Source organism: Mugil cephalus, chromosome 21 (assembly GCF_022458985.1).
Source record: "Mugil cephalus isolate CIBA_MC_2020 chromosome 21, CIBA_Mcephalus_1.1, whole genome shotgun sequence".
NCBI lineage: Eukaryota > Metazoa > Chordata > Actinopteri > Mugiliformes > Mugilidae > Mugil > Mugil cephalus.
The window spans coordinates 7,777,754-7,803,332 of NC_061790.1; the positions used below are offsets into that span (position 1 = coordinate 7,777,754).

Below are 25,579 nucleotides of genomic sequence, written 5' to 3' on the forward strand. Positions count from 1 at the left end.
ACAGCTGATCTGGACAGATATTAAAAGTGCAATTATTACTGGCTATGAAAACCAGCTTCTTCCGAATGCACCTTTTACCTAGCACAAGTCCTACTTCTCAGGATTGACCTTGAAAAGATTATCCATGCCTTTGTTACGCCTAGATTAGATTATTGCAACTCCCTGTACAATTGGCTTGGATCAGTCCTCTCTTAACCGCCTTCAGCTCATTCAGAACACAGCTGCTCGACTTCTCTCCGGCAAGAAGAAGCGTGGCCACATCACACCAGTTTTAGCTTCCCTTCACTGGCTGCCTACTTTTGTATTAATTTTAAACTATTTAAAATGATCTATAAAGCCATCAGTGGTCTTGCCCTGCTATATTTGACGGAGATCCTGAGCCTACCAGAGCCTTAAGGTCCTTGGAATAGTGGGAGATTCCCAAAACTGAAGTCTAGGGGTAACAGGGCCTTTGTGTCAGCTGCCCCTACAAACTACCAGTCCCTACAGACTTTTAAATCATCACTAAAAAACCCCTTCTTTTCCCTGGCATTTCCCAAATGAGCACATGGTAATTTGTTGGTTTTATTGTTTACTGTCATTCTATTGTCTACCATTTATTGTTTTGTATTTATATTTTTTACTTCACCCTCTGCTGTACAGCACCTTGGTCGACTGCTGTCGTCTTAAAGGTGCTTTATAAATAAATCTTGAGTTGTGTTGATGGTGGATCAGTTATTGATAAATGAATAGTTTAATTGGTCTAAATCACGTGGCTGTCATGTGACTCATCTGTCGGGCCCTGCCAGTGTAGCAGCAGCAGCAGCAGCAGCAACAGCAGAGGAAGCAGCAGCGGAGGGAGGGAGGGACACAGCCGAGGTAAGCCCTCTGCTTTCCCTAGGTGTTTCTCCGGCTTTGTTGACGACACGGCCGAAATTATTTTGCCACTTCGTCCAAAACACCGCCGGCGTGTTGTTATTTTTGAACGGCTAGTGCCAGGTAAACACCAGAATAAAGCTTCGGCTACCGTGCTAGCTGCTCGCTTAGCCGGTTAGCTACCACTGGCTGTTCTTTGTGGAGGGGGGAAGCCGACGTTAGCTCGCTAACATTCCCGAGCATCCCTGTTAGATTAGATACAAAGACAGACAAAGTACGACAGGGAAGATTAACGTTGACATGTTTTTGATCTGATTTGAGCTTCCTCTCCAGGTTCTAGCTAGCTGGAGCTAGCAGCCAGCGGACGGTGATGGGTGTTTGGGCAAATTTGTCATCATCTCACAAGCTTCAGCAGTAATTATGTGGTTGTCAGTAACGTTAATAACACTGTGCGTTTAAGTTGCACTAGAATTTGCTTATTTAAACGTAATGCTTTTCCCAGGAATATGCAGATACAGATGCTTTTATACCGTGTGAATAATTTGGTTTTAATTAAACAGATGGGGACCCTACCTAGTCTTATAATGAGAACTGTATCTGAATATCGATTAATATGTTCATCGGGTGTCATTTTCTTGTCAGATAGCAGTCGTTGGCATCTTAAGGTGACAACTATTTCACCTGTCTCGTCTTTTTGTTTTTTGGATTGATTTCGTTAGTGTCACTGGTTATTTTTCTTCTTGATTATATTGCTTATCTCTCATCTGTTTTCTTCTTTCCCTCTCAATTTAAATATTTGGCCACGAGAGGCCGCTTGTCGCATCATTGTAGCCTAATAAGTTAAAATAAAAACACGTTTGTTTTTCAATAATTCAGCGATTAAATGTCCCTCCGCTGGGAAGTATAGTCCACGGGCCAACGCGTAGTGACAAAGGTAATTTTAGGCTAGCGCATTAATATTTAAATTAACGGCTGCAGGTGGAGACTTTTAGTGCGGCTCATACATCGTGACTCGGTCTTCTTGACCGTGTTATACATTTTATTTTATTATTATTATTTTTATTTTTTATACAGATGCTTCTTTATTATAAAAACAATAATAAAATTATATATATTTTTTTGGTTTTACCCAGAAGTCCTCTATGGAATCCCCGAGGCTGGTTGAAAGGCTGACGTGATGACGTGATGACGTTACCGGGAGAAGCGGCTCTCCAGCGGGCTGACAGCTGATGGAGAGGAGTCCCTGCTCCTCCTCCTCCTCCTCCTCCTCCTCTTCCTCTTCTTCTTCTCCTCTCACACATACAACCGGGATCAAATGAGGAGGACACGGAGCGCAGAAATGAGACGCTGATTTGGAGAATAACAGAGACAGAAGCGTGAACTGGAACTCCTGGGACGTGTTGGATTAAGGTTTTTGCTGGTTTAAAATGAAGCTTTTTGTGGATGTTTGATTTTTTTTTTTTGTCATCTCACATGGCATCGGTCACGGTGGGTTTCTAAAACATTTTTTTATGGTACTTTGATTTGTTGCCTTGTCAATTGAAATCACATCAACAAGGCAACTCAGTGATCAAACACATCAAAATGACTTGAGTGCCTTTTGTTGTATGTGTGTGCAGGTCATTCGACTTCATCACTTCATTAGTCTAACAGTGCTGAAGTCCACAGTTTACTGACCTCATGTGTGCTCTTGAGGAAGTTTTCATTGATCACCTTTAATCACTGTTGTAGATCATCCAGATAGCCGACGGAAAGACCGAGTACTATGCACCCTTGTCGCTGTCTCACATCCAACCAAGAACCTGAAACCTCAGTGGAGGAGAGCCGTTCATAACAGTGCTAATCCCTCGGAAGAAAACCTTCCCTCTGGGTGGTGCTTTTTTATTCACGGGGGAGTAAAAGAGCTGCAGGGATGTTCGCAGCCGTAGAACATGGCCCGGTCCTGTGTAGCGACTCCAACATCCTCTGCCTGTCGTGGAAGGGCCGGGTGCCCAAAAGCGAGAAGGAGAAGCCGGTGTGCAGAAAGCGATACTACGAGGAGGGCTGGCTTGCCACCGGTAACGGTCGAGGAGTTGTCGGGGTCACTTTCACATCCAGCCACTGCAGACGGGACCGGCCCACTCCACAGAGAGTGAATTTCAACCTCAGAGGACACAACAGCGAGGTAAGTGTGGTTTAATATGACATGATAGCCTTTCTAGAACATGAGTATTGCCTTTAAAGTCACTGTAAAAGTTGCAGATTAACATACTGACTATAATTATTCAAATGGATTTTACCAGCCAATTCATTGTAGTCCTGGAAGCAGTAATTGTTTACTACAAGGGTTTATTTGTTCAAACTTTATTACAAGAGAAAATATATTTAAGGCATACTAAAACTGTGTATACTCTTAACTTTGCTACAACTGTAAGTTACTCCAGATGTAGTTGCTACCCCTACCTACCTTCTTAGCTAAATATCCTCTACGCCATTAGACGATACAAAATTAGTGTCTCTACATTTGTCCTTTTAATAGCTGATCATTGATCCCATTGATCCTCTACAAACACGTTGCTCAACCACATTTAATCAAGGTGTTTTTTAACTAGAATCCTACAGTGGTTTGTCACTGAAAAGCTGAACGATTTCACTGTTTCTTCAGCAAGTGATTTTATTTAATCAGAACGGGGATGTTATGAATGACAGAAATTTCATTTTTTTTAATGTTTTATTGGAGAAAAGACATGTACAGCAATCGGCCACAGTATTAAAAACAACAACTTGCGAGGTAAACAAACGATCTCATTACAATACAATGTTCTTCTTGGAAAATTTACTTTGATACGAAACACCAACTGAACTTTGTTGCTGAGTGAGCACGGCTCCATAGTAACACCAAGAGGGCGTTTCTTGCATCCTGGTGGTATATGTTCCCCACGATGCCATGAAAATTTGGAGGGACTCCAAATCGCCCCACTTTTAACATTTAACAGCCTCCAGAAATTCAAGTTTGAAGAGAAAAAGCATTATTCTCTATGTTATTCTCTTGGCCGGGGATTATAACCATTCGGTCATAATGTTATGGCTGAAGAGTGTAAATCTTCAGCCATAACACTAATAAACTGATGTTACTCACTTTGTTAAAACCTAATATCCACTGTGTGTATAGATATTCCCATCAGTACACAACAGTGCTGGCACAAGTGGAGATTGCACAAAGGTTGTGTTTTCTCTTGGTGGGTGTAGCTGTTGGTCAGATGGAGCAAGGCGCTGTGTCAGCATACCATAAGGCAGCTGAGGGGAGAGTAGATGAATCCTCATACACAGTGACAGAAGAAGCGCAGCAGAAATGTCATTTAACTCAGTCCAAGTACTGAAACCTCATTTTTCCTGCTTTGGTGTTTTCATTGTGGAGGAGCTGCACCGCTTGTGATTTACTCTCATTTTCCATGTGTCGCAGTGTATTTAATTTTATCCTCTCCTTTAGGCTGATTAAAATAACTTATGAAATGTATATTTTTGTACATTATAGTTGCTAATGTGTAGCATTGTATACATTTAGTTTGATATAATATTTAGTGTTGTTGCAATTGAGGTGTGATTCCATCAAATCAAAAAATAGTTGCTAGAGCTCTTTGTTAGTACCTTATTTTCATTATCTTGCCTTTTCCACCATCTTTGTCCTCATGTTTGATGTTTATCAAAATGAATCATCAATTCTCAAAGGGGCTTTAATTGCTAGGGACTTAGACTGAATCTCACACCGGAGCGCACCTTGATATTTATGTGTGGTTTGCATATTTACACCGTGCGCCTTTGTGACTCAGGCTTTAACATGCTCGATGGCAGAATCTGTCGAGATGGTTTTCACATTAGATTTAGAAGAGAGAAAAAAAAAAATTGAAGAAAATTACTCGCTTCCTCTCCGCGCACATCGGGTCACCAGTAATGATTTGAATTTATATAAAGTAATAAATAAATGCTTTGGGAAATGTGATATCCATCTTTCATCCACCCCATGAATAATTTGGGGTTTCTGACAGCGGTGAAAATCACACAGCCTAATGAATTCTGTCAAGTTGTGACAGATCTGTTCACTGACTGAAGTCATTTTCCAGTTCTTGTGAGGAGAGGACACAAAGCAGTACGTATTACTCCACCACAGAAAAAAAAAAAAAAATCCCCAGAGCTTGGCATTTAGTCTCAGTATTAAAATATGTTTTAGATTGGGCAAAAACTCGACTCAAGCCCACATATAATTCATTTATTTATTTTTATTTTTATTTTTTGATACATTTGAGTAACCTTTCTTGCAGTTCCCTGACAGATCCGTCCTTTAAACGTCAGCATTATTATTGAACACAAGTCTCCTTTCATGCAAATTAGTTTTATCCCGTAGGAGTCCTGCCAAAATCAATACTCATGCCAGCATCTTTATTTTTGGCCATAGTTCCTGTTGATGTATGGACCTGAATGTCATGTCATCAAAGCATCTGAATGGATGCGTCTTCTGGACTCGGCCCAGTTTTGGGCAGTGTAGTGAAGTAAAAGCCAGATCTTAGGCTGTCAGACATCTGTTAATGACAGGGCAGACAAGTAGAGGACTCTATTCCTGTAGTGTGTGCGATCCAACCAGTGCCTGGGCAGGGAGTATGATTTACACTTAAGTTTGTCTATGTTAGAGGCATCGGCACAGAAAGACACTTGGACTAAAAGCGTCCACCCTCAGCGTTGTGGCGAAGCTCAGCTGTTGTCGTTTCTGTTGCACCTACTCTGGAGTCCCTTGTGATCTTCTTCAGATAATGAAAAGGTCTCCCAGGTTGTAATGCGCGTTGATGAATGTTTCTGTGTCTAATTTTCCTCCAACCAGGCTGAGAGATAATTACAAGGCTTCAGAAGGAGCGAGATGTACATATGTGTTGCCATGGTCGCTTTGTTCCGTCTCCCACAACCACATTTACACAGTGGATATCAGGAGCACACGGAGTTGTCGACTTTTCAGTTATATTTTTCATGAAACTTGCTCGTAAGAAATTCTCAGACTTAAGTGCTGCCTCCATTTAGGCTCTGCAAAATTAATTGATGAATTCAGTCACATGTTTTAATCAGCTTTCATGACCTGTGCCTGGGACATCTTTTGTTCTCACTGCGATAACAACGTTTTAGTGTTGACGAAAAACACTTCTTTACTAAAAAAAATAAATAAATTAAAGCTGTAATAGCTCTGCTGGCTTCCTGTTTTTAACTGTAGTTTAATTTTCAATAAAATGCCGTTGTCTTTATGAACATATTCTATTTTACCTTTTACTAATACACTATAAACAACGTTGGAATCGCAGTTCTGGCAGTTGTAGCTCTTTTCAGGTATGTCTTTTAAACTTAAAAAAAAAAAAAAAAATATCAACCAGATGGTAGAAGATGGAAAGTATTTGAATAAAATTTCATCTCAGATGTCTTTATACTATTTTTAAATGATATTTTTACACAGCGGCTAACCTTCAGAAGCAGGCGTGTCAGTTGCACCGCACTGAAATAAAATTAAAAATAGATTAAAGCGCTGTGTTTTGCATCTTTTTATATTTGACAGGGTGGTGCTGCAGAATAATTCCTCTGGGACGTGCGTCAGAAAGGATAAACACTTCTTTTGACAATTGGGTTGTTGTTTTTTTTCTGGTACAGTGCATTCAGATGCTGAACAAAGCAAGCAGCTAGTCACTGGGAGTCTGTTCATTCTCTGTGAGAGCTGAACATTCATGACAGGCTTGACTTTGACGGCGTATTGAAATGTTGGCTGCACCAGAGGTTCTGGGCAAATTGTGCGCTAGCTGTGATTTTTGTCGGTTTATGGTAAAATCCGACTTATGTGCTTTGCTATGCGAGCTGTAGATTCAGTGTGTTGCAGTCAAGTGGTTCAGAAATAGGTTCATGTCTGGTTTGAATGTTTAAGACAAGCAAACATTAGAGAAAAAAATTAATAGCATACGTTTAAAAGTCCTTTTTGCTGCTTTTTTGCATTTTTCTGTGTTTAAGATCAACTGAATTGAGATCCTGGTTTACGCTTCAAGGTTACTTGCATTTGCTTCTTCTTTTTTTTTCTCCTAATTTCCATTGTCTTCATGTGTTGTTGTGACTGAAACCCAATTTAGTTATTGCTGAATAGTTTCACTTGGTTGCTGAAACTGTTTTGCAGGCACGGTAGTTTAAAAACATCCATTCACCTTGCTACCGTATCCTATAAGGGTAATGAGAGGATTCTTGGCCAAAGGTAAAGAGTCGTACTTGGTAGTTGTCCCCTAAGGCCTTATCCAGGCTTTTCTCAAAGGCAAAAAGTATCTAAGGTCTAATCCAACTGAGACAGGTGACACCACAGCACAAGCTCGTGTTTACCACTTCACTATTTAGGTTGAACTCACAGCGCAGCTTCTTTGAGCTCCTGTGTCCTACATAGTGATCCACACACTGATTTGAGCTCGCTCTGCGCTCCACTACTAATTATACTTTGTGCCAGTTTTTAGTAAGAGAACCTGCAAGAAGTAATTCATGTAAATCTTAAATCTTTTCTGCAGGAAAGTGTGTAAATTTTTGCTGCCAACAAGCACATTGTTATATATTTTATTTGACTAAACTGTTGAAGTTCAAAACTTAACGAGCTGTTCGACCTTCTACTAATGCTGTGAATCGGCGTAAGATCAATGGGATAAAGTCACTCTTTCCAATGTGTTTCCTTCTCTGGCTTTTCACTTGTGCCGTGCGACGTTTTTCATGCGTTAAAACTCGCTTCCTGGTAAAGCCTCATAAATAAATCAGTCTGCATCTCCTTCCAGGAGCGTGTGCAAGAATCGTCACTGACCTGGGACCTGTGCAGCTCTTCTGAAATACTCAAGGACTCGTGTGGTGCATTGCAACAAACTTATCTGTTAAGATTTAACGGAGGGACAGGCAGGATGATGCATAACTTTCCCTCAATACGAGCTCCTGCCTTCAAAACAGCTTGTAATTAAATCCGTTGTTCTGCTCTCTCCTTACTTGACCTCTTGACTTTGGAACCCTTCGTCACCTTTCAGCAGAACACGGCCCCTTCATTAAAAGTGGTCTCTCCAAATGTGCTTAGTGGAAATGGCTTAAGTGTGCTAATCCATCCTCGGAGAGGACATGTTACATAAGACTCGGGCTCGGCTGCTTCCTCAGATCCAGGTGTACTTGTCTTCTCGGTATAAATGTTCTAAGAGGGACAGCGTGGACTGAGGATTGCGGGTTATTTGTTCTGTGAGCGATTTTAGTTGTAAAGGATCAGACAGAAATATCCGCACACTCGGGTTCACTTTGTTTGAGAGTTGTGATATTTGTAGGATAAAAGATCCTTCATCCATCCTGCCGATCAAACATCTGGGACAATTTTTCAGAGACAAATGTACCACAAAAGCACTTCACACAGAGTAACATGACATATTCAAGAAATGGTTTAACTAATTAATAAAAATGGGCAGATTTAAATACGTACTTACTTCCATGGTGATATATGGCAGTAATTCAGTGGTAGTAATAATTCACACTATAATTGTGAAGGACTGTAAGTCTTTGAATATATTTTACTCATACATCCAGTTAGCTAAGTACAGTAGCACAGGCTAAAGTCTGAGAAACCAGACCTTTGCATTGTTTGGCCACATACACTTTAAGTGCCACTATCATCATCCTGTCAAACTTTTTGGCATCATTTCTTATATATAATTGGTACATTACTGGCATTCACTCAGCAATGCACCACATCCTTTGTGTACTAGTTGTAATGAATTTCACACTCGAATGATTTAACAACGCGGCAACACTGTTTGCTCACGGATCTTTTCGTCCAGCTTTACGTCACACGTGGCCTATGATCAGATATCACAATGTCAACGATTGATACTGTTTTATCACATACTTGACTTACTCGTAAACATCTCAGGTTTTTACTGCCGTTAGAGGTCCCACTGCGTTTCCATCATCAATCACTCCCCCTCCCACTTTGCTCCTCTGACTCTTTGCCTTTGTGTCGGCACAGAACAGCGTTTTTCTTTAATTGAGTTCTGTGTCTGATATCAGATCATGTCAGAGGAGGCACGGGGGCTCGTGGAGGGAACAGGACCGGTGTCCTGCTCACTTCCTCGGTCAGTATTGTTAACCAGCTAGTCTGGACTTCCCAGCAATAAAATACATCGGACTAAAACTAAATTAATGGTTTTACTTATTTAATTATTGCTTTTGTTATTTGCTCATTACTGCACCACACTGAGGACACAGTGACACAACACTGTCACGGTGTCCTCTCAACCCAAAGCTGTCCCTTGATTTGATTTGGTCTTCTCAGTTGAAATGCTGGGGTCACCTCAGCTTCCCTTTAGTAAAACTGTGTCTTAAACAGAAGGTGAACCATGAGCAGCGTGTCAGCGGAGCGGCAGCGGCAGCCCCGGTGTACCATCTGTGTCTGCACAGGAGGTCATCAGGCAGGCGACACACAATCGGTGCAGTTATGTGCATAATGCGCACAAAGCATCACAGCAACACTGCTACTATTACAGCCGCTGCTGTGTGTCACATAGGCAGTGTTTCGTTTGTGTTGTTCAGTTGTGCCCTCTCACGTGAGTCTGATGGAACAGACACACTCCTGCTTTAATCCGTGCGTCTGTCCACACAGGCAGCAACACAGCCCACGTTTTCTAAAAGGTTTCTGCGTCTTACAGAAGTTGTCAGTGACCGTGTGCAACATATAAGGAGTTGGAATCATGCAGTTTCTTCTCCTGTTATTACGATGGCATTTGTCATGCTACAGACGTCCCTTAACCTGCTATTGCCATCAAATGTACTAATACTTTGGGTCAATTTGATTACAATTAAAAATGTGGTGTGTCAGGTATGTCACAGTGTCAGGTACTTGATGTTTGTTTGTTGATTACTTAAATAGCTCTAAATAGAAACAAACCGTCCACCTCACGACACAAATACATCCAGAATACCTGACTATGGAGAAACACGCAGATCAGACCATAAAATCTCACCGGTCGACCTTAAATTGGGAAGAGATGCATTTAAGTGGCTTAATATCATTCATAATATCATCTGTAACATTTGGTATGAAAAACAAATATCACAACTATAATCAAGAATAATAACGTATATCATCGGGGTCCATGTCCCCATTAAATTAGGAAAAGTCATTTAATATGAAGCAAAAGAAATAATATTAATCATGCATTCTGTTCACCCCAAATACAATAAGCTAATTTTATTTAATTCTTTGCACATGACAACTCATTACTGTTTCACTACAAAACACATGCTGATTAATTAAAGTCTGCATGTGTTCTCCGGCCTCTCGTTGTCCGGTGGCTGCTCGCTCTCATCCTGTGTGTCTCCATGTGACGTCTGATCTTCTCTGATTGCTGCATCACAGTGAGGTGCTCAGCTGTCCCTCGTGTGGGACGTCTGACCAGCTCACACTAATCTCCACGCTGGGCTAAATTTACAGACGGTTTTTCCTCACCTCTGCGCTGCACACGTGAGACATGTCATGTGTGAACCTTAATGCTGACTGATTACTTTATCTTAGTGTTTTTGTTAGTGAATGAATCATATTAGGAATATGCAAACTGGAGCTCATGGGCTAATATCTAATAACTCATGTCTCAGCTAGAACTGAGTGATATTGCACAATACCATCAGGAGAAATCAATTTTAATCGCCAGAGGTTGCAGACAGTGATTTGTCCGGGCTAACACAACATGTTTGTGTTCCCCCTGTGAGATCCTTGTGCATGAAAATGTGTTATCTTTGACAACACTGCTGCAAAATCCTGTTAGCTTTGCACCCTTTGAGCGTTGCTGCATGAGTGATTGCTGTGAATGATAAATGGCAGGTTGTTTTTAATGGTCAATCAATATGGTCAACTCAGAATGACATGGAGACCTGCAACAGGTTGAGAGTTTGATTTAATAGTATAAAACCCTCTTTAACAAAGGATAGAGGCTCATGTTGTCCAATAGATATGACTGGAGGTTTTTCTTTCGTCAGTGTAGTTACAGCTGACAATTTAAACCATTGCCGTACTCATGAATTTCATACGTATGATGTGTCTCTGCTTCTATTTTAACTGGAGATTTAATTTAATATTTTATTAAAATCTATTTTTACGTGCCCCCAATAGAATTTGAAACCAAAATATCGCACAAATTATAGCGTAATACAATTTGAAATCATTCACTTTTGCAGAACTGTGCTCCAAAGTGCATGAATATTGATTTGTGTAAAACAGTCTCTTTATGTAAAACAGATCTTAATTGAGATGGTCTTCCTGTATTCAGGTGATGCAAAAATAAATGACTTTTCTGTTAAAGGGATTCGCTTTCTTTGCCGTGATATTTTCTTTACAGAAGAGTATAAATTGTGTCATGAATGCAAGTAATGGATACTGTTACTAATAGATATATTGGTCTGAGTGTGTTGCACAGAGGGAAGGAGGAGATGTTGTTGTCTGGAAGAAAAAACAAAGTGCATCTCTCTGACTCTATGGGACTCGATGAGAGTGTAAGCCCCACTAAAACCTGTGTTGTGCATTTGAGCGTGTACATCCCACGTGCTTCACTCAGCGAGAGCAGAGCTGCTCCCTTCTTAGGATTATTACTCTGGGAACAGGCTGAGTCACGCTACTGAGGACCAGACTGATAGAGACACGCAGAGAGAGACGGAGAGGAGGGGACTGAACGGTCGCCTTTAAGATGGGTGACAGTGACAAAGACACATGTTGTAAACAATCTAATTTATGATGTCCACTGTGGTGGTAGAGGGCCATATATTTAACTGGAGGACTATTCTTTATTTTCATATTTGTCTGTGCGGTATTCCTTCCCCACTCATTCTCTTGTTCTTCTCTTATTGTTATTTTCAGTTTTAGGTGAAGTGTTTGTTAAATTCTAAAAAAAATTGAACAATAAGATGCAATAGAAAACCAACATGCACATTTAAACAGTTATAATTCAGTGGGAAAACTCAGGTTTCTCTGCTTGAGTAGACAACGCCCAGATGGTGGTATAATTAAATCTCATTTTCTGTAATATTTAGAATATTAGTAGCTCCTTGGTGACATTTTTCAAAATGAGGTTAACCCACTTTGTGATTTATTTCCATCTAGCTTCAATCTAATTTTAGCTCAGTGAAATGTGGGACCCTTTACTTTCTGCATTTTAGGCATTCGGCTTAGACTGAGTGTTGGTGGATGAGATGAGAGTTTAGTATCTTGATTAAGGACTCTCTGCAATTGATCATATCATACTTTATGTTATAGTTACACAAAGCTGTGTCAGTGAGGTCACTGCTAAATTCCTTGATTGCGGCACAAAATAATCAGGAATTAGTTCATAGCATACACTAATCAGGCTGTATCAGGCATGTCTGCGGATCATCCCACAGATGTTTGATCAGTTTAGGACCTAGTGGATTTGGAGACCAGGTCAACACCTTGTGCTGTTCTTTATGTTTTGACCTGGTCTGGTTTAGGTGTATTGTACATATTTAAGTAATATCCACACTAATGTCAGGTCCAAAAGTTTCCCAGCAGAACATGGGAAGGTGGTTACTTCTCCTGGTTTTAATGTTGTGGCATATTGGTGTAATAGGTTTTTTTCCTTTTTTTTCCCCGTTTTAACTGATTGCGTTCCTTTAAGGTGGTGTTGGTGAGGTGGAATGAGCCTTTCCAGAAGCTGGCCACTTGTGACACAGATGGAGGGATATTTGTGTGGATCCAGTACGAGGGCCGCTGGTCTGTGGAGCTGGTCAACGACCGTGGAGCTCAGGTAAGAGACTGAAACTAATTTAATTTTCGCAATCTAGTTGACACAGAACCTGCAGAGATAACGACCGTAATCTGCACATAAATGGCTACAGGAAGCACGAATCATAAAAAATATTAAGAGCAAAAGAAGCAGCAGTGATGAGAATTTTTTAAACAGGGTTATTATTTAAAAAGAAAGTGAATATAATGACATCTCAGCTTTTAAAAACACAGACAGCTTCTGTTTTTTTCCCCGGCCTCACGCTTAGTGATTTAAACTGCCAAACAAACACGGATGATGGGTAAACCTGATTGATTAATCACTGTTGTCTGTTGAGCTGACACATCCTGGCAATGTTTTATCTTGTGTGATCGATCTTATTTATCTTTTTACACAGTCCACTCTTTATTCTTGTTATTTTTCTGCACCATGGATGCTGCTGCAAACTGCAATTTTTTATAGTTTATAGATGACAGTCTAAACAAAAGCCTCACTTTTATTTGGACTCTTTTTCCCAACAAATTATAATGACATTAGTCACTATTTGAGTGGAGGAAGAGTCTTTCTCTGTTAACAATGTGCACGACACCATGTTTATTAATTCAACCTATTCTGGCTGTTTTAATAAAGAGATTGTGCCCTGCTTTACACCTTAAATTAAAATGTCATGTCAGGATGTCATCTATACTAATTCACCTGAAAGAGTTGGATATAAATAAATACATGTTTTTCTTTGTTGGAGATAGTTTAGATTTAGGATCTTTATTTTGTGGCTCCAAGTAATGATTTAAACATGTAAATGTGTCCATCCAATAGTCCAAAACACGTACGTAATCACTTTACTAGCATTTATGATGAAGAAAAGCAACAAATCCCCACGTGTATAAACATTATATGTCTAGGCGGGTATGTCATCGTTACATTTCTTGTCCTGTGTAGGTGAGTGACTTCACCTGGTCCCACGATGGCACCCAGGCTCTTATATCCTACCGTGACGGCTTTGTCTTGGTCGGCTCCGTCAGCGGGCAGAGACACTGGTCCTCTGAGATCAACCTGGAGAGTCAGATCACCTGTGGTATCTGGACTCCCGATGACCAGCAGGTAACAAACTAACACACACATCCTGCAGATTTTTTGACGTTTATACCCAGCGGTATGCCGGCCTTTCAGTGCCAATACATGCAGAAATGTTAGGTTTTGTTTGCCGCTTTGCGTGAGCGGACTTGTCATTCAGAAGACAGAGACGGGCCTCCAGCTGAGGCTGCTGCCGCTTGCCTGTGAGTGACAGCAAGCATTCGCTATCTCGAATGTGTTTAGGTTTTTGCTTTTGCACTTACTCTTTAAATTGTCAGCTCGGGTTGGATATCATCAGGTTTTCCGTCTGTGTCTCTGTCCTTGCTCATCACCTTCAACCCATTTATGTCTGTCTCCAAGTTCTTTTTTTTTTTTTGGTGAAATGCATTTCTCTTGCTTTTCTTTGCTTTCTGTCATCTCCTCTATTCCTAAATCTTTGTTTCTGGGTCCAAATTAATTTTCTTTTCTTCTACCTATTCAACCTTTTCTGTCCCTTCCCCAGGTGTTGTTTGGTACTGCAGACGGACAGGTCATAGTGATGGACTGCCACGGGCGCATGCTGGCACACATACTGCTGCATGAGTCGGACGGTATTGTCAGCATGTCCTGGAACTACCCCAGTTTCCTGGTGGAGGACAGCAGTGAGAGCGACACCGACTCTGACGACTACTCCCCACCACAAGGTATGATGTGAACTCAAAGCTCTGAGCTGTGAACTAATTTTAGCTGCAAATTGACCTGTCAAGTCTACATAGTGTGGTCATTAAAACTCTTCATTCAGCTTTTTACGTGTGAAAAAGCTGTATAAATATTGGAATATAGTGGAGGTTTATTATTTTAAACATAGGGATCACTCACTTCACTAGTAGATGTTGTATTGCATGCTATTTTGTGAAGTAGAAATAGTTTTCCCGTGAGTACCGACACGCCTTTCTATTATTTTGACGACCCTGTTTGGGCTAGTCTAACTGAGACGCAAACCCTTTTGAGTTTAGTTCAATGCAGTTTAACAGAAAACACAAACTACGTCCTCCAAAATGATCATACACTTGAATTGCCATCATCTTACGCAGTCATAAAGTGATCATAATAACAGTCATGACGGGTGATTTAGTGCATGTGGGTGTAGTTGCCTCTAGTTGGCCACTCACCCCCAACACCCACCCTGGTTTAGCTGCTTTCACTGTGTACACCAGGCCCCCATAAAAAGGCTCATTTTATTGGTTCCTGTTTGGTTTCTTCTTGCCTCCCTTTTCTCTTCAGCTTAATTACTCCCAGTTGCTAAGGCTGTGGTAGTAGTAGTATTAGTAGTGAGGGACTGTCTTCCTCCCACTATGCCATCACCCCCTCCCTTCACCACAGGCCAAGTGGTAAAGCGGAAAAGTGCTTGCCTTAGCTGGAACACTGATTATGCTCTAACTCACTAATTAAACCAGTCAATAGGAATTGATTGGCCCCCGATAGAAATTATCTCTCATGTCGACAACCCGACTGAGACACCGGGCTCTCCCTTTGCTTGTCACATCTCTTTGCCGTGATGTATGATGATGGCCCATTATCACTGCACTGCACAGCACAACACACTGCATTTAATGCAGCATCATATATTGGATTTAACGCAGCCCCCCTCGTAAACGTCTTCTTGTAAGGATGTAGTAACTTTTATCGGGCCGAAAGTAAACAGTACACATTTTATCTGTGTTGGTGTTTTGGGTCAGTGTGGTGAGAGGGTGAACTTCTACCACTTTATTTGTTTTCTTCTACATCAGTTCCACATTATTTAAAACAACCAAGCTGTAATTCCCTTCACATGTCCAATGTTCACATCTGATACTATTTAAATAAAGTATTTTGAAACCACCCTTGCTGTTTTGCTCCCAGTGTGCGTGTCTAATACGTTTGTGTTGGTCTTTCTCTCCACCCAGTGCACAGCCAGAAACCACTGCTGACAGTCAGCTTCACCTCTGGAGACATCAGCCTGATGAACAACTACGACGACCTTTCCCCCACCCTCATCCGCACTGGTCTGAAAGGTGTGTGGGTGTCTCCACGTTAATCTCATTAATAGCCCAGTGCTCTAACAGCTTTGCCTCTTTCAGTTCCTCGCTAACTCAGTTGTTTCTAGGCCGGCTGCATATATATATATATATATTTCATCAGCTCTTCTTCATCTGTTTCCTGTGCTTTAGATGTGGTGGTCCAGTGGTGTTCGCAGGGAGATCTACTTGCTGTGGCGGGGATGGAGAGAACGCTCCTCTCCCCTGACACCTCCTGCCCTCCGCTCATCAGGAACGCCATCGTCAAGTTCTACAATGTTCGGGGCGAGCACATCTACACACTGGATACACCAGCACAGGTGATAAACTACGGATACAAGAGGAAAACTGGTTTAATAAGTTAGATGAATTATGGTTATTCTCAAGCTTTACTCACTTAATGTTAGAAGTCTCATCTAATAGTAACTCAGTCTCTTGTTCTGTAATTCTTCTAATGTAAATCTAATGGTACATTCACGAGGCTCCTTAGTAAAGTAAATAGTAAAATAATGGTGATGCATTTGAAACTCGCGAGGCTGACCTTCCCGTTTATGTACCTTGGATTGTACTCTACAACGTGTCTCCTTCTTTACACTGCAGCGCCCCATCACTACGCTCTGCTGGGGTCACAGGGACTCTCGTCTGTTCTTGGCTTCGGGCCCGGCGCTCTACGTTGTTCGAGTGGACCACCGCGTCGCCACCCTGCAGCTACTCTGTCAGCAGGGCATCGCCACGGCAGTGAAGGAAGAGAAGGATGTCGCCAAACTCACCATGCCTTCGCGCCTCTGTTCTTACGTCACTGCCGCTTTTGTCCCCACCATCAAGGTAACTCATGGCAGGAGGGGTTAAACAGAGGAATTAAAACAAAAAAAAAGCAGAGAATATCTTATATGATGATGTTTTTTTCTCATGAGAAGTTTCTAAACTTTACTACGACTTCACTTTTCCAGCCCCCCATCCCCGACCCCAACAATATGCGCGATTTTGTGAGCTACCCGACGTCTGGGAACGAGCGTCTGCACTGCACCATGAAGCGTACGGAGGACAATCCTGAGGTGGGGGGACCCTGCTATACTCTGTATCTGGAGTACCTTGGAGGTCTGGTGCCTATCCTCAAGGGCCGACGGATAAGTAAACTGCGCCCTGAGTTCGTCATCATGGATCCCAAGACTGACGGGAAGACAGGTGGGATGGGAATGAGTTTCCTCCTTAAAATATAGAGCTAGAATAGCTAATAATGTGAAGCTCTGGATTGAATACTCTTGTACAAATACTCTTCTTGACTTTCATGTTCGTATTAATTGAGCTATTACTGCCCCCTTTCTGACAGACTTGGATTTTTATTGGTGTCCAAATGTCCTTTTCATTGTTGTAAATTTATAGTAGATAAATAATAAACCTAAATGCAATTCCTTTGAGACACATTTCTGACATCGTCTTGTAGTTTTCCATAGTTTCTTGAGTTGGCACCCAAGTATAACAGTATGTTTCAGTCACATGAGCCACAGAGGGCCCATGTTAATTAAAAGCTGCTTAATGGGGGCTTTGATGGCCTCTAGGTTCCTCATAAATCAACCTTCTCCCTACCCACGCAGTGATAAATGAAGCCAGCCATGAAATGGTTCCAACCCATTCACACTTTAATACCCATCAAATAAATTAGCTTAAACCTAAACTGGAGCAACAGCGGTCGTTTAAGAGGCTGACGAGAGGGGAAAGGAGACGAATTAAAACCACAAAGACAATGGATTTTTAAATGTTTCTTCATGGAACATGGTTCTAGCGGCATCATGTATTGTTAAACATGTCTTCGGGTTGTTAAAGTAGATTTCAAAATGTCTGCTGGATTGCCAAGATAATCTCCAAGTCTGCAATTTCGTCATCCATTTCAAACAGCAAGATTATGACCGTTTGTAGGTCACATACCTACAAATGATAGAAGTTAGCTCCTTACCTCAGAACTGCACATTCAATCAAAAGGAACTCCTCTTTTCACACATCATCCTGATAATTATTTTATTTTTTTGTCTCGTCCAGATGAGATATATGGCAACAGCCTGATATCTGCCATGATTGACAGCTGTAACTGCTCTGACTCGAGCGACATTGAGCTGAGCGATGACTGGGTTGGGAAGAAGTCTCCGAAGATATCCAGGGGTAGCAAATCGCCCAAACTGCCCAGGTAACTAGACATGTGATCTGCCCCGTGCACTGTTCTGTTCTTTAATGGAACATTTAAATCTCTGACCCATCCACAGCGTGGATCCACGTGAAATGGGAAAAGAGGAGTCTGGTCTTCTGCAAGTTTTTCCACAGAATACAACATTAGTTGGAGTCAAGAGGTTTTAGCATTTATTTGCCAATGGAGTCTTTTTGAAAAACCATTAATTTCCCACATAAATTTGAGTAATTTAACGTTTAAAGAGCTAGGTTTAATTTGTTCATTAAAGAACCGCATTTATGCCCGCACAATGAAGTACCAGACTTTCATTTTAATTGTGTATTGAATGTTAGCAATAAAATAGTCCAGCATCCAGTGGTAATAATCCCTTTCCTGTTTAGATTAACTATACTATACTATACTATACTATACTATACTATACTATACTATACTATACCATACTAACTCTTTTCTTAGTTGATGACTTTCAGTGGAAGGCTATATGATTGCTTTTTGTTTCACTGCATGCCTAAACCTTCTTTTTATTTGCTACCCTTTCTGTAGAGACTTAGTTTGTCCCTTTACCAACAGGATCAACATCGATCCCAGAAAATCGCCCAAACTGTCCCGTGCCACGCAGGAGATCTCCAGGTCGCCGCGGTTACCCATACGGAAACCCTCAATTGGGTCCCCCAGTCTAACACGGAGGGAGTTTCCTCTAGATGACATCACTCAGGTAAATGTCTTTTTAGCTGAGTGACAGGCCAGTGAGAAGGGGGATTGTGGGATTTATCACTCTGAATGTGTTTGCAGGGCCATGTTTTATATATTTAATTATATATTTTCCTTCCTGTCTTGCAGCAAAATTATCTCGCTCAGGTCACATCTAATATTTGGGGAACTAAGTTCAAGATAGTGGGGCTGGCCACATTCTTGCCAACCAATCTTGGTGCAGGTAACCAATCATCACTTTTATTTTTGGCAAATTGAACAGTATTATCTGTGGAGTGTTTTTTATTTTTAATTTTTTAAAATTATTACTCTATTTCTCTCCCCTTTTAGTTATATATAAGACAAGCCTCCTCCATCTGCAGCCCAGACAGATGACCATCTACCTGCCAGAGGTGCGAAAGATCTCTATGGATTACATCAATCTGCCCGTCTTCAGCCCCAATGTTTTCAGTGAAGATGAAGACGACCTGCCTGTCACAGGCCCTGCTGGTAGCGCAGATGACAACCCACCCTGCACCGTCAACATCCCTATTGCTCCCATCCATAGTCCGGCCCAGGCCATGTCCCCCGCCCAAAGCATTGGTCTTGTCCAATCACTCCTAGCCAATCAGAATGTCCAGTTGGATGTCCTGACCAATCCCACAGCATCCCCTGCTGGTGCAGCTGCCAGTGGGTCAGACCAAAACCAGGACAATATCCTGACAACACAGTACACGGTCCCCACCAGGTATTCCAGTCCAGGTCAGGTCATTTTTGGAGGACTGGAAGTGGGTCGCCTAATGATTGGACCTCCACCTTCTCATCATTCTTCACAACAGCAGCAGCAGCAACATCCACAACAACAACTGAGTCAACATCAACAACAACAACTGAGTCAGCATCAACAACAACAACTGAGTCAACATCAACAACAACAACTGAGTCAACATCAACAACAACTGAGTCAGCATCAACAACAACAACTGAGTCAACATCAACAACAACAACTGAGTCAACATCAACAACAACAACTGAGTCAACATCAACAACAACAATTGAGTCAACATCAACAACAACAATTGAGTCAACAACAACAACAACAGCAGCAACAGCAGCAACAACTACTACAACACCACCAACAACAAATTCAGCACCACCAACAGCAGCTTCAGCAGCAACAGCAAATCCAACAGCAGCAGATGCTCCAGCACCAACACTTACAACAGCAGCAGCAGCTTCAGCAGCAACTCCAACACATTCAGCAGCAGCAGCATCAGCAGCAGCTTCAGCAGCACATGCACATACAGCAACAGCAACAACTGCAACAGCAGCATCAGCAGATCCAGCAGCAGCTACAGCAGCAGCAACAAATGCACCATCAACTGCAGTCTCAGCAGCAGCAGATGCAACAGCAGCAGCATCACCATCAACTCCAGCAGCAGCTTCAAATTCAAATCCCCGTTTCCTCCATGTCATCATCACCTTCGGGCGCCGCTCTGCACCAGCTACAGACAGGGGCGCTTCAAATCCAGATTCCTCACTCGCCTGCTGATTTAATGGTTGAACGAGCAGCGGGGGCTGAACACGAACACTTACTTAAAATCAAAACCACTCGGTCGACTCCGCAGCTGGCTGAGGGTGATACAGTGGTGTTTAGTGCCCCTCTAGAGCTCAGTAAGATGAACCCTCCACCCCCCTACCCAGGAACAGTGGCTGCTGCTGTGGCAGCTGCCGCGGCCGCTGCCGCCGCCGCCTCTGCATCTGCTTCCTCCGCAGCTTCCACCAGTGCTGCATCTGGAACAGGAGTCGGCACCAATGGGACTCCTCCTCCCGGTGACCTTTGTCTGAAGAAGGGAGAGTTTCCGCTTTATTCTTCAGGTCAGCAACAAGCGCAGTACCCCACGCCGCTGGGCTACGAGAGGATAACTACATTTGATAGCAGCGGGAACGTGGAAGAAGTATGTCGTCCTCGGACACGCCTTGTTTGCAATCAGAATGTCTACACCCTCCAGGGACCTGGCAGCTCTGCCACTCTCAGGGTCACCTCCTCTTCATCCTCATCCGCAGCTGACAAGAAGATCCAGCTGCCCTACACCTCAGCTACTCTCAACAGACTCACCGCACCTCGCTATTCCATACCCAGTGGAGACCCGCCTCCGTACCCCGACTCGGCCAATCAGAGCAGCACTGTTGGCAGGAACCCTGGACAGAGGATCGACAGCAGTCTGATCCACGCCACCCTCAGGAGGAACAGCCGAGAGGCTGCGCTTAAAGTTTCCCAAATGCTGGAACCACCTAGACCACTGCCTCCCAAGGCCAAAAACAGTAGTGCACTAGCAGCCTCATTCCAGCAGAGGGTGCCAACAGCCTTATACACCTGCAGTCAATGCAGCAGTGGATCCAGTGTTGGAGGCACTGCCCCAGGGAGCGCAAACGGAATAGCAGGAGGAACTATTATCAGACAGGATTTTCCTCCAGGGAACGGGGCACCACACAGCACAGTTATTGTTCACTCAAACAGCGCTACTCCTCTGGCCTCCCAGTCCTCTTACAATCTAATGAGTTCGCTTGAAGGATCAGGGAATGCAGGGGGAGCGGGAAGTAACCGAGACAGGGCAGATTACGTTAATTCAGCATTTACTGAGGATGAAACACTGAACCAGTCACTTAGACATCTGGCGCTAGGAGGAAATGATGCATCAGGACTGGTAGTCAAACGCCCGCCTCCCTATCAGTGGGACCCAGCTGCCACAGAGGAGGTGTGGGTTCCTCAGGAACGGACAGCAACTTTGAACTCCACCGGCCCCACTGGACCACACAAACCGCCCCCTCTTATTCTTAGCCCAGCTCAGCACTTGGATGTAACCAGGCTGCCTTTTGTCCTTTCTCCAAAGTCCCCCACTAGCCCCAGTGCTGCATCTTTCCAAGCTGCAGCAGCAGCTACAAGCTACCAAATCTCTCTTCAGTACCCCCCTACAACTGCCTATTCTGGAGCTCAGCTCCAGCCCATCCCAGGGTCACCACGCCCCTGCTCCTCCCCAAAGGAGATGGTTGCCCCAGTGCCCTTCTCACAGCAGGATGCAACACTTGTCTTACCACCAGGCTATCCCGCAAACCTTGCCAACTTAGCCTGCTGCCCGCTCCCACCCATGTATCCAGGAGGTAGTTCTTGTGCTGCACTTCCCATTCCTCCCATTGCGCTTCACACACCTTGGGGCACCTATAACTCTTGCCCGCCTATGCCCAGTCCTGCAGTGCCACTACCACCCAAAGCCTCTCACATGACAGGAGACAAAAACGTTCTCTCGCCACCCCCTCCTCCTCCCCCTCCGCCCCCTCCGCCACCGCCGGCCGAGCTGCAGAGCCACGGAGGGTTACAGGAGGCCGTGGCAGAGGCCGGGGAAGGTTTCCAGGAGGTGCTGTCGCTCACCGAGAGCCCTGTGCCACAGCGGTCTGAGAAATTCAGCAAGAAGAACCGCAAGCGGGTGGATGGCCGGACGGAAGAGGCCAACGTTCCACCGCTTGCCGAAGGGAACAAATCCAAAAAGGAAGGCAGAGCTCTGGGCGATTTCAATTCGCTCATCTCAAGTCCACGACTGGGAGGAAGAGACAAGAAGAAGCTGAAGGGGCAGAAAGAGCAGCAGTTGAAGGCTAAGAAATTGAGCAAAGCCACGGCCAATAGTGAGTTCCAAGATAGTTCAGAAAGTGAACCAGAGCTGTTCATCAGTGGGGATGAGCTGCTCAATCAGTGCCAGAGCAGCAAGAAGGGCTGGAAGAGTAAGAGGAACCTGAGGGCTGCCAGTGAGCTGGATGAGATCAAGTGTCGAAAAGCCAACGAGAAGGAGGACAGAGGTCTGGGCAGCCAGGGGTTTGTGTATGTCATGGCCAACAAGCAGCCTCTGTGGAATGAAGCCACGCAGGTCTACCAGCTGGACTTTGGTGGGCGTGTCACACAGGAGTCTGCCAAGAACTTTCAAATTGAACTGGAGGGAAGACAGGTAAGATGGCTTCAGTTCAACTAATGCTACTCACCACGCGTTTCAGAATGATTGTTCAGGGATTGCTCCCGTGTTATTGGTGTATTTTTTAAAGATCGTGCTTTCTGAACTTTTTGTTTTTCTGCGTAGGTGATGCAGTTTGGTAGGATTGATGGCAACGCCTACATCCTAGACTTCCAGTATCCCTTCTCTGCTGTCCAGGCCTTTGCAGTAGCTTTGGCCAATGTCACTCAACGCCTCAAATGAGATGTTCCCTCTCTACTTACCCTGAGTTATATCTGGGATTTAAATGCAATCTATCGAAAGGGCACTATTGTTTCATTTGAGATTAACAAACTCTTGGAGTGGATTTTTGGACTAAAAATCAGCCCTGGCCATGGAGAGAAAAACAATCACGCTGCACTACACAATGCTGCCACTAGAGTTGGTGCAATAAGCATTGGCTGCATTTGTCGAGGATGCTGTCAGATCCGTTTGGCATTCAGCGGCACCCTGCACCGCATGTAGGGCCAAAGAGCTGAGCTTTGGTAATCACCATGCAAATAAATGCTGCTTTAGCTAGAAGAAGCTTATTGATGTGATAACCCGTAGGTTAAAAGAGAGAGGGATGATCAAGGTGCAGTTTTCAAAAGAAGCAGCAGTAATACTTGAAAACCACACTCTGGAGATCGTTGTTGTTTTTCCCCAGAGCGCACAGGTACTACTGGGCACTGAAATCCATTGCTGTACAAACCTTAGTGAAACAGTTACCACTTTATTATACTGCTTTTGCTTTTAGGATTTTATTAAACGGCGAGAGAGTAGGAGGGTCTTTTTGTTCATGCTCTCTGCCATTTCTTTTGTTACAATCTCAGTCCGTCTTCAGTCGAGGCTTAGATATATGCATCAATTAGGAGCACTACTAAGAGTTCAGACTTTTCACCGTCGTGAAAGGTGCACCACTGTTAAACACTTGGGATGGTAAAGGAGTAGATAATAGCTGAGGTGAAGTGCAGTCTTTTCCACATTGGACTTTGAAGGAAGAAGAAACGTTTCTCTGCTACATGGATTAATTTATATGTACATGTTGTTGTTTATCTATTCAGATATGAATTTTAACATTATTGTCATTGTTTGTGTTACACAATCCTCATATCCTGTCATCACGGTTTTCTTACTTGCTTCATTTGGGAGACTGAATTTGAATATTGCTGTGTCGTCAGGAGAATTCAGGTGGGAGTAGTGTACAGAAAAGCTTTGGCTGACATATCCTACTACTTAGTTATTTAGCTACACATGGTGACATGGGCGCCAAAGAAGTCGGTAAGGCCTAGACTGACAAACTGACCCGCTGGCATGAAGTGATTTGTCACCTGCTGTCACTTCTGTGAAGTGAGTATGTAGTTGGGTGGGGGGGGAGGGGGCTGTCCCTGCTCTTGGAGACCACACTAAACATGTAAGCAAGGTACAGGAAATATTTTTGTATGTTTCACCTATGCCATTTCATACTCTTTTCAGAAGTCATGTAAATACGAAGCGCAGTCGTATGTAAATGTTGTGAAGAGACTTGGGTGACTTTGACAGGCTTCTGTTTACACTTGGTCTCCACTGTGTTTTAAGTGTAATTTCAGGTGTGGAGCAGAGCTGTAGTACTGTTTATTTTAACAGCTACAAAGACACATACACACACACAAAAAAGAAATAAGCATTAAAGCTGAAATCATTGTCACTGAACCTTCAAAGTCAGAACTCCAATGAAGAATGAAGCTAGTGAAATCTGTCCATTCAATAAGCTGACTCTTGACATCTGGGAAGCTGGTTTATTTTTTAAGTTTCAGGCCGTGAAACTTTTATTATACTGAACGACAAAAGAACGAAAAACAAAAGGCTGTCTGGTAAGAGCATGGGCAGTAGTGAATAATTAGGCACATTGCAAATATCTGCAGTAGTTTTATTTGCATAAGAAGTTAGCAACAATGGCTACAAAGTGCAGTAATATTTAGGCTTAAATAAAACCGTAGGTGTGATAAGAATCGCCTCAAATATTTGTGCCAAAATGCGCATTTGCTAAATTTAACTTTGATTCAAACAGGCCAACAGGGACGTTTATCGTGCATCATTTATATGGACCAGACCTGTTTTGGTCTCTGGATAAATGAGATTATTACATTCTTTATTAGGATCTGTCCATATTACAAAAAAGATGCATGTCTTTTAGTGGGAAGTTGTTAGAATGGAGAAAAAAAGGTCTCATAAGATCCTAAAAATAAAGAACGTGAGCATGTCATACAGATAATACCCATCTTTTTTTTTTATGTTAGTTGTGCAATATTTTCTTAGGGAAAAAAAAAAATCCTTTGTCATTGCTTTTAACCACAAACCTTTTCTTTTAGTTCAGCATCTCAGTTGCTGGTGTGTACATTTTATTTATGATATTATTTCCTAAAGGAGATAAAAGTATCTATACATACTGTATATTGTGGAGATTTTTCTGAACATTTCTTTGTGTTGATAAAAGTTACAAGCGTAGCCCAAGTTGTGAGGAGGGAATGTGGGGCTGGGTATGGGGAGGGGAGGGGGTGGGAGTGTGTGGGGGGGTGCAGGGTTAGAACGAGCAAATTTTCAATGATGTTTTGTGAAGTTTGCATTGGATGGAAAAAAGATGTGAATGAGTAAGTGCCCAGTTTAATGTAGTTGGTAAACTAGTTATGTAGAGTGTAACTGTCAAGTCGAGGTGTGTGTGTATTCAGCTGTGCAGTCTACCAATCCCATCAGTGTTAAATCTGTTACCCTCAGACGTGTGTGCTCATGGCTTCTCACACACACACACACAAACACACACAAAACACATTGTTCATGAGTTCACTAGTGTAAGCCACTGAGTTCATGTTCAACCTATGGACTCGGTTAAGGATTCACTTTAAACTGACCTGTTGTAGATACTGTAGGGTTTTGGCTTTTCTTTAGAAAAGATCT

The 25,579-nt window shown here is 42.8% G+C and overlaps 1 protein-coding gene across 3 annotated transcripts; it reads left to right on the forward strand.

Annotated features, from left to right (window-relative positions):
* Nucleotides 1-801: 801 nt before the first annotated feature.
* On the forward strand, nt 802-25,159 carry tulp4a (TUB like protein 4a). 3 transcript variants are annotated; one of them, XM_047573878.1, is made up of 15 exons: nt 802-858; nt 1,989-2,343; nt 2,587-3,019; nt 12,537-12,665; nt 13,584-13,745; nt 14,221-14,401; nt 15,644-15,751; nt 15,908-16,074; nt 16,355-16,579; nt 16,705-16,939; nt 17,792-17,936; nt 18,480-18,651; nt 18,777-18,870; nt 18,978-22,624; nt 22,754-25,159. In XM_047573878.1, exons 3-15 carry the CDS (start codon nt 2,768-2,770, stop codon nt 22,868-22,870), a joined length of 5,634 nt encoding a protein of 1,877 aa, XP_047429834.1. In that variant the 5' UTR covers nt 802-858; nt 1,989-2,343; nt 2,587-2,767; the 3' UTR covers nt 22,871-25,159. The 3 variants fall into 3 exon arrangements, with proteins under 3 accessions (XP_047429834.1, XP_047429833.1, XP_047429835.1); XM_047573877.1 differs by having other exon boundaries at nt 1,989-3,019; XM_047573879.1 differs by having other exon boundaries at nt 1,989-3,019; nt 18,507-18,651.
* The last annotated feature ends 420 nt before the right edge of the window (nt 25,160-25,579 follow it).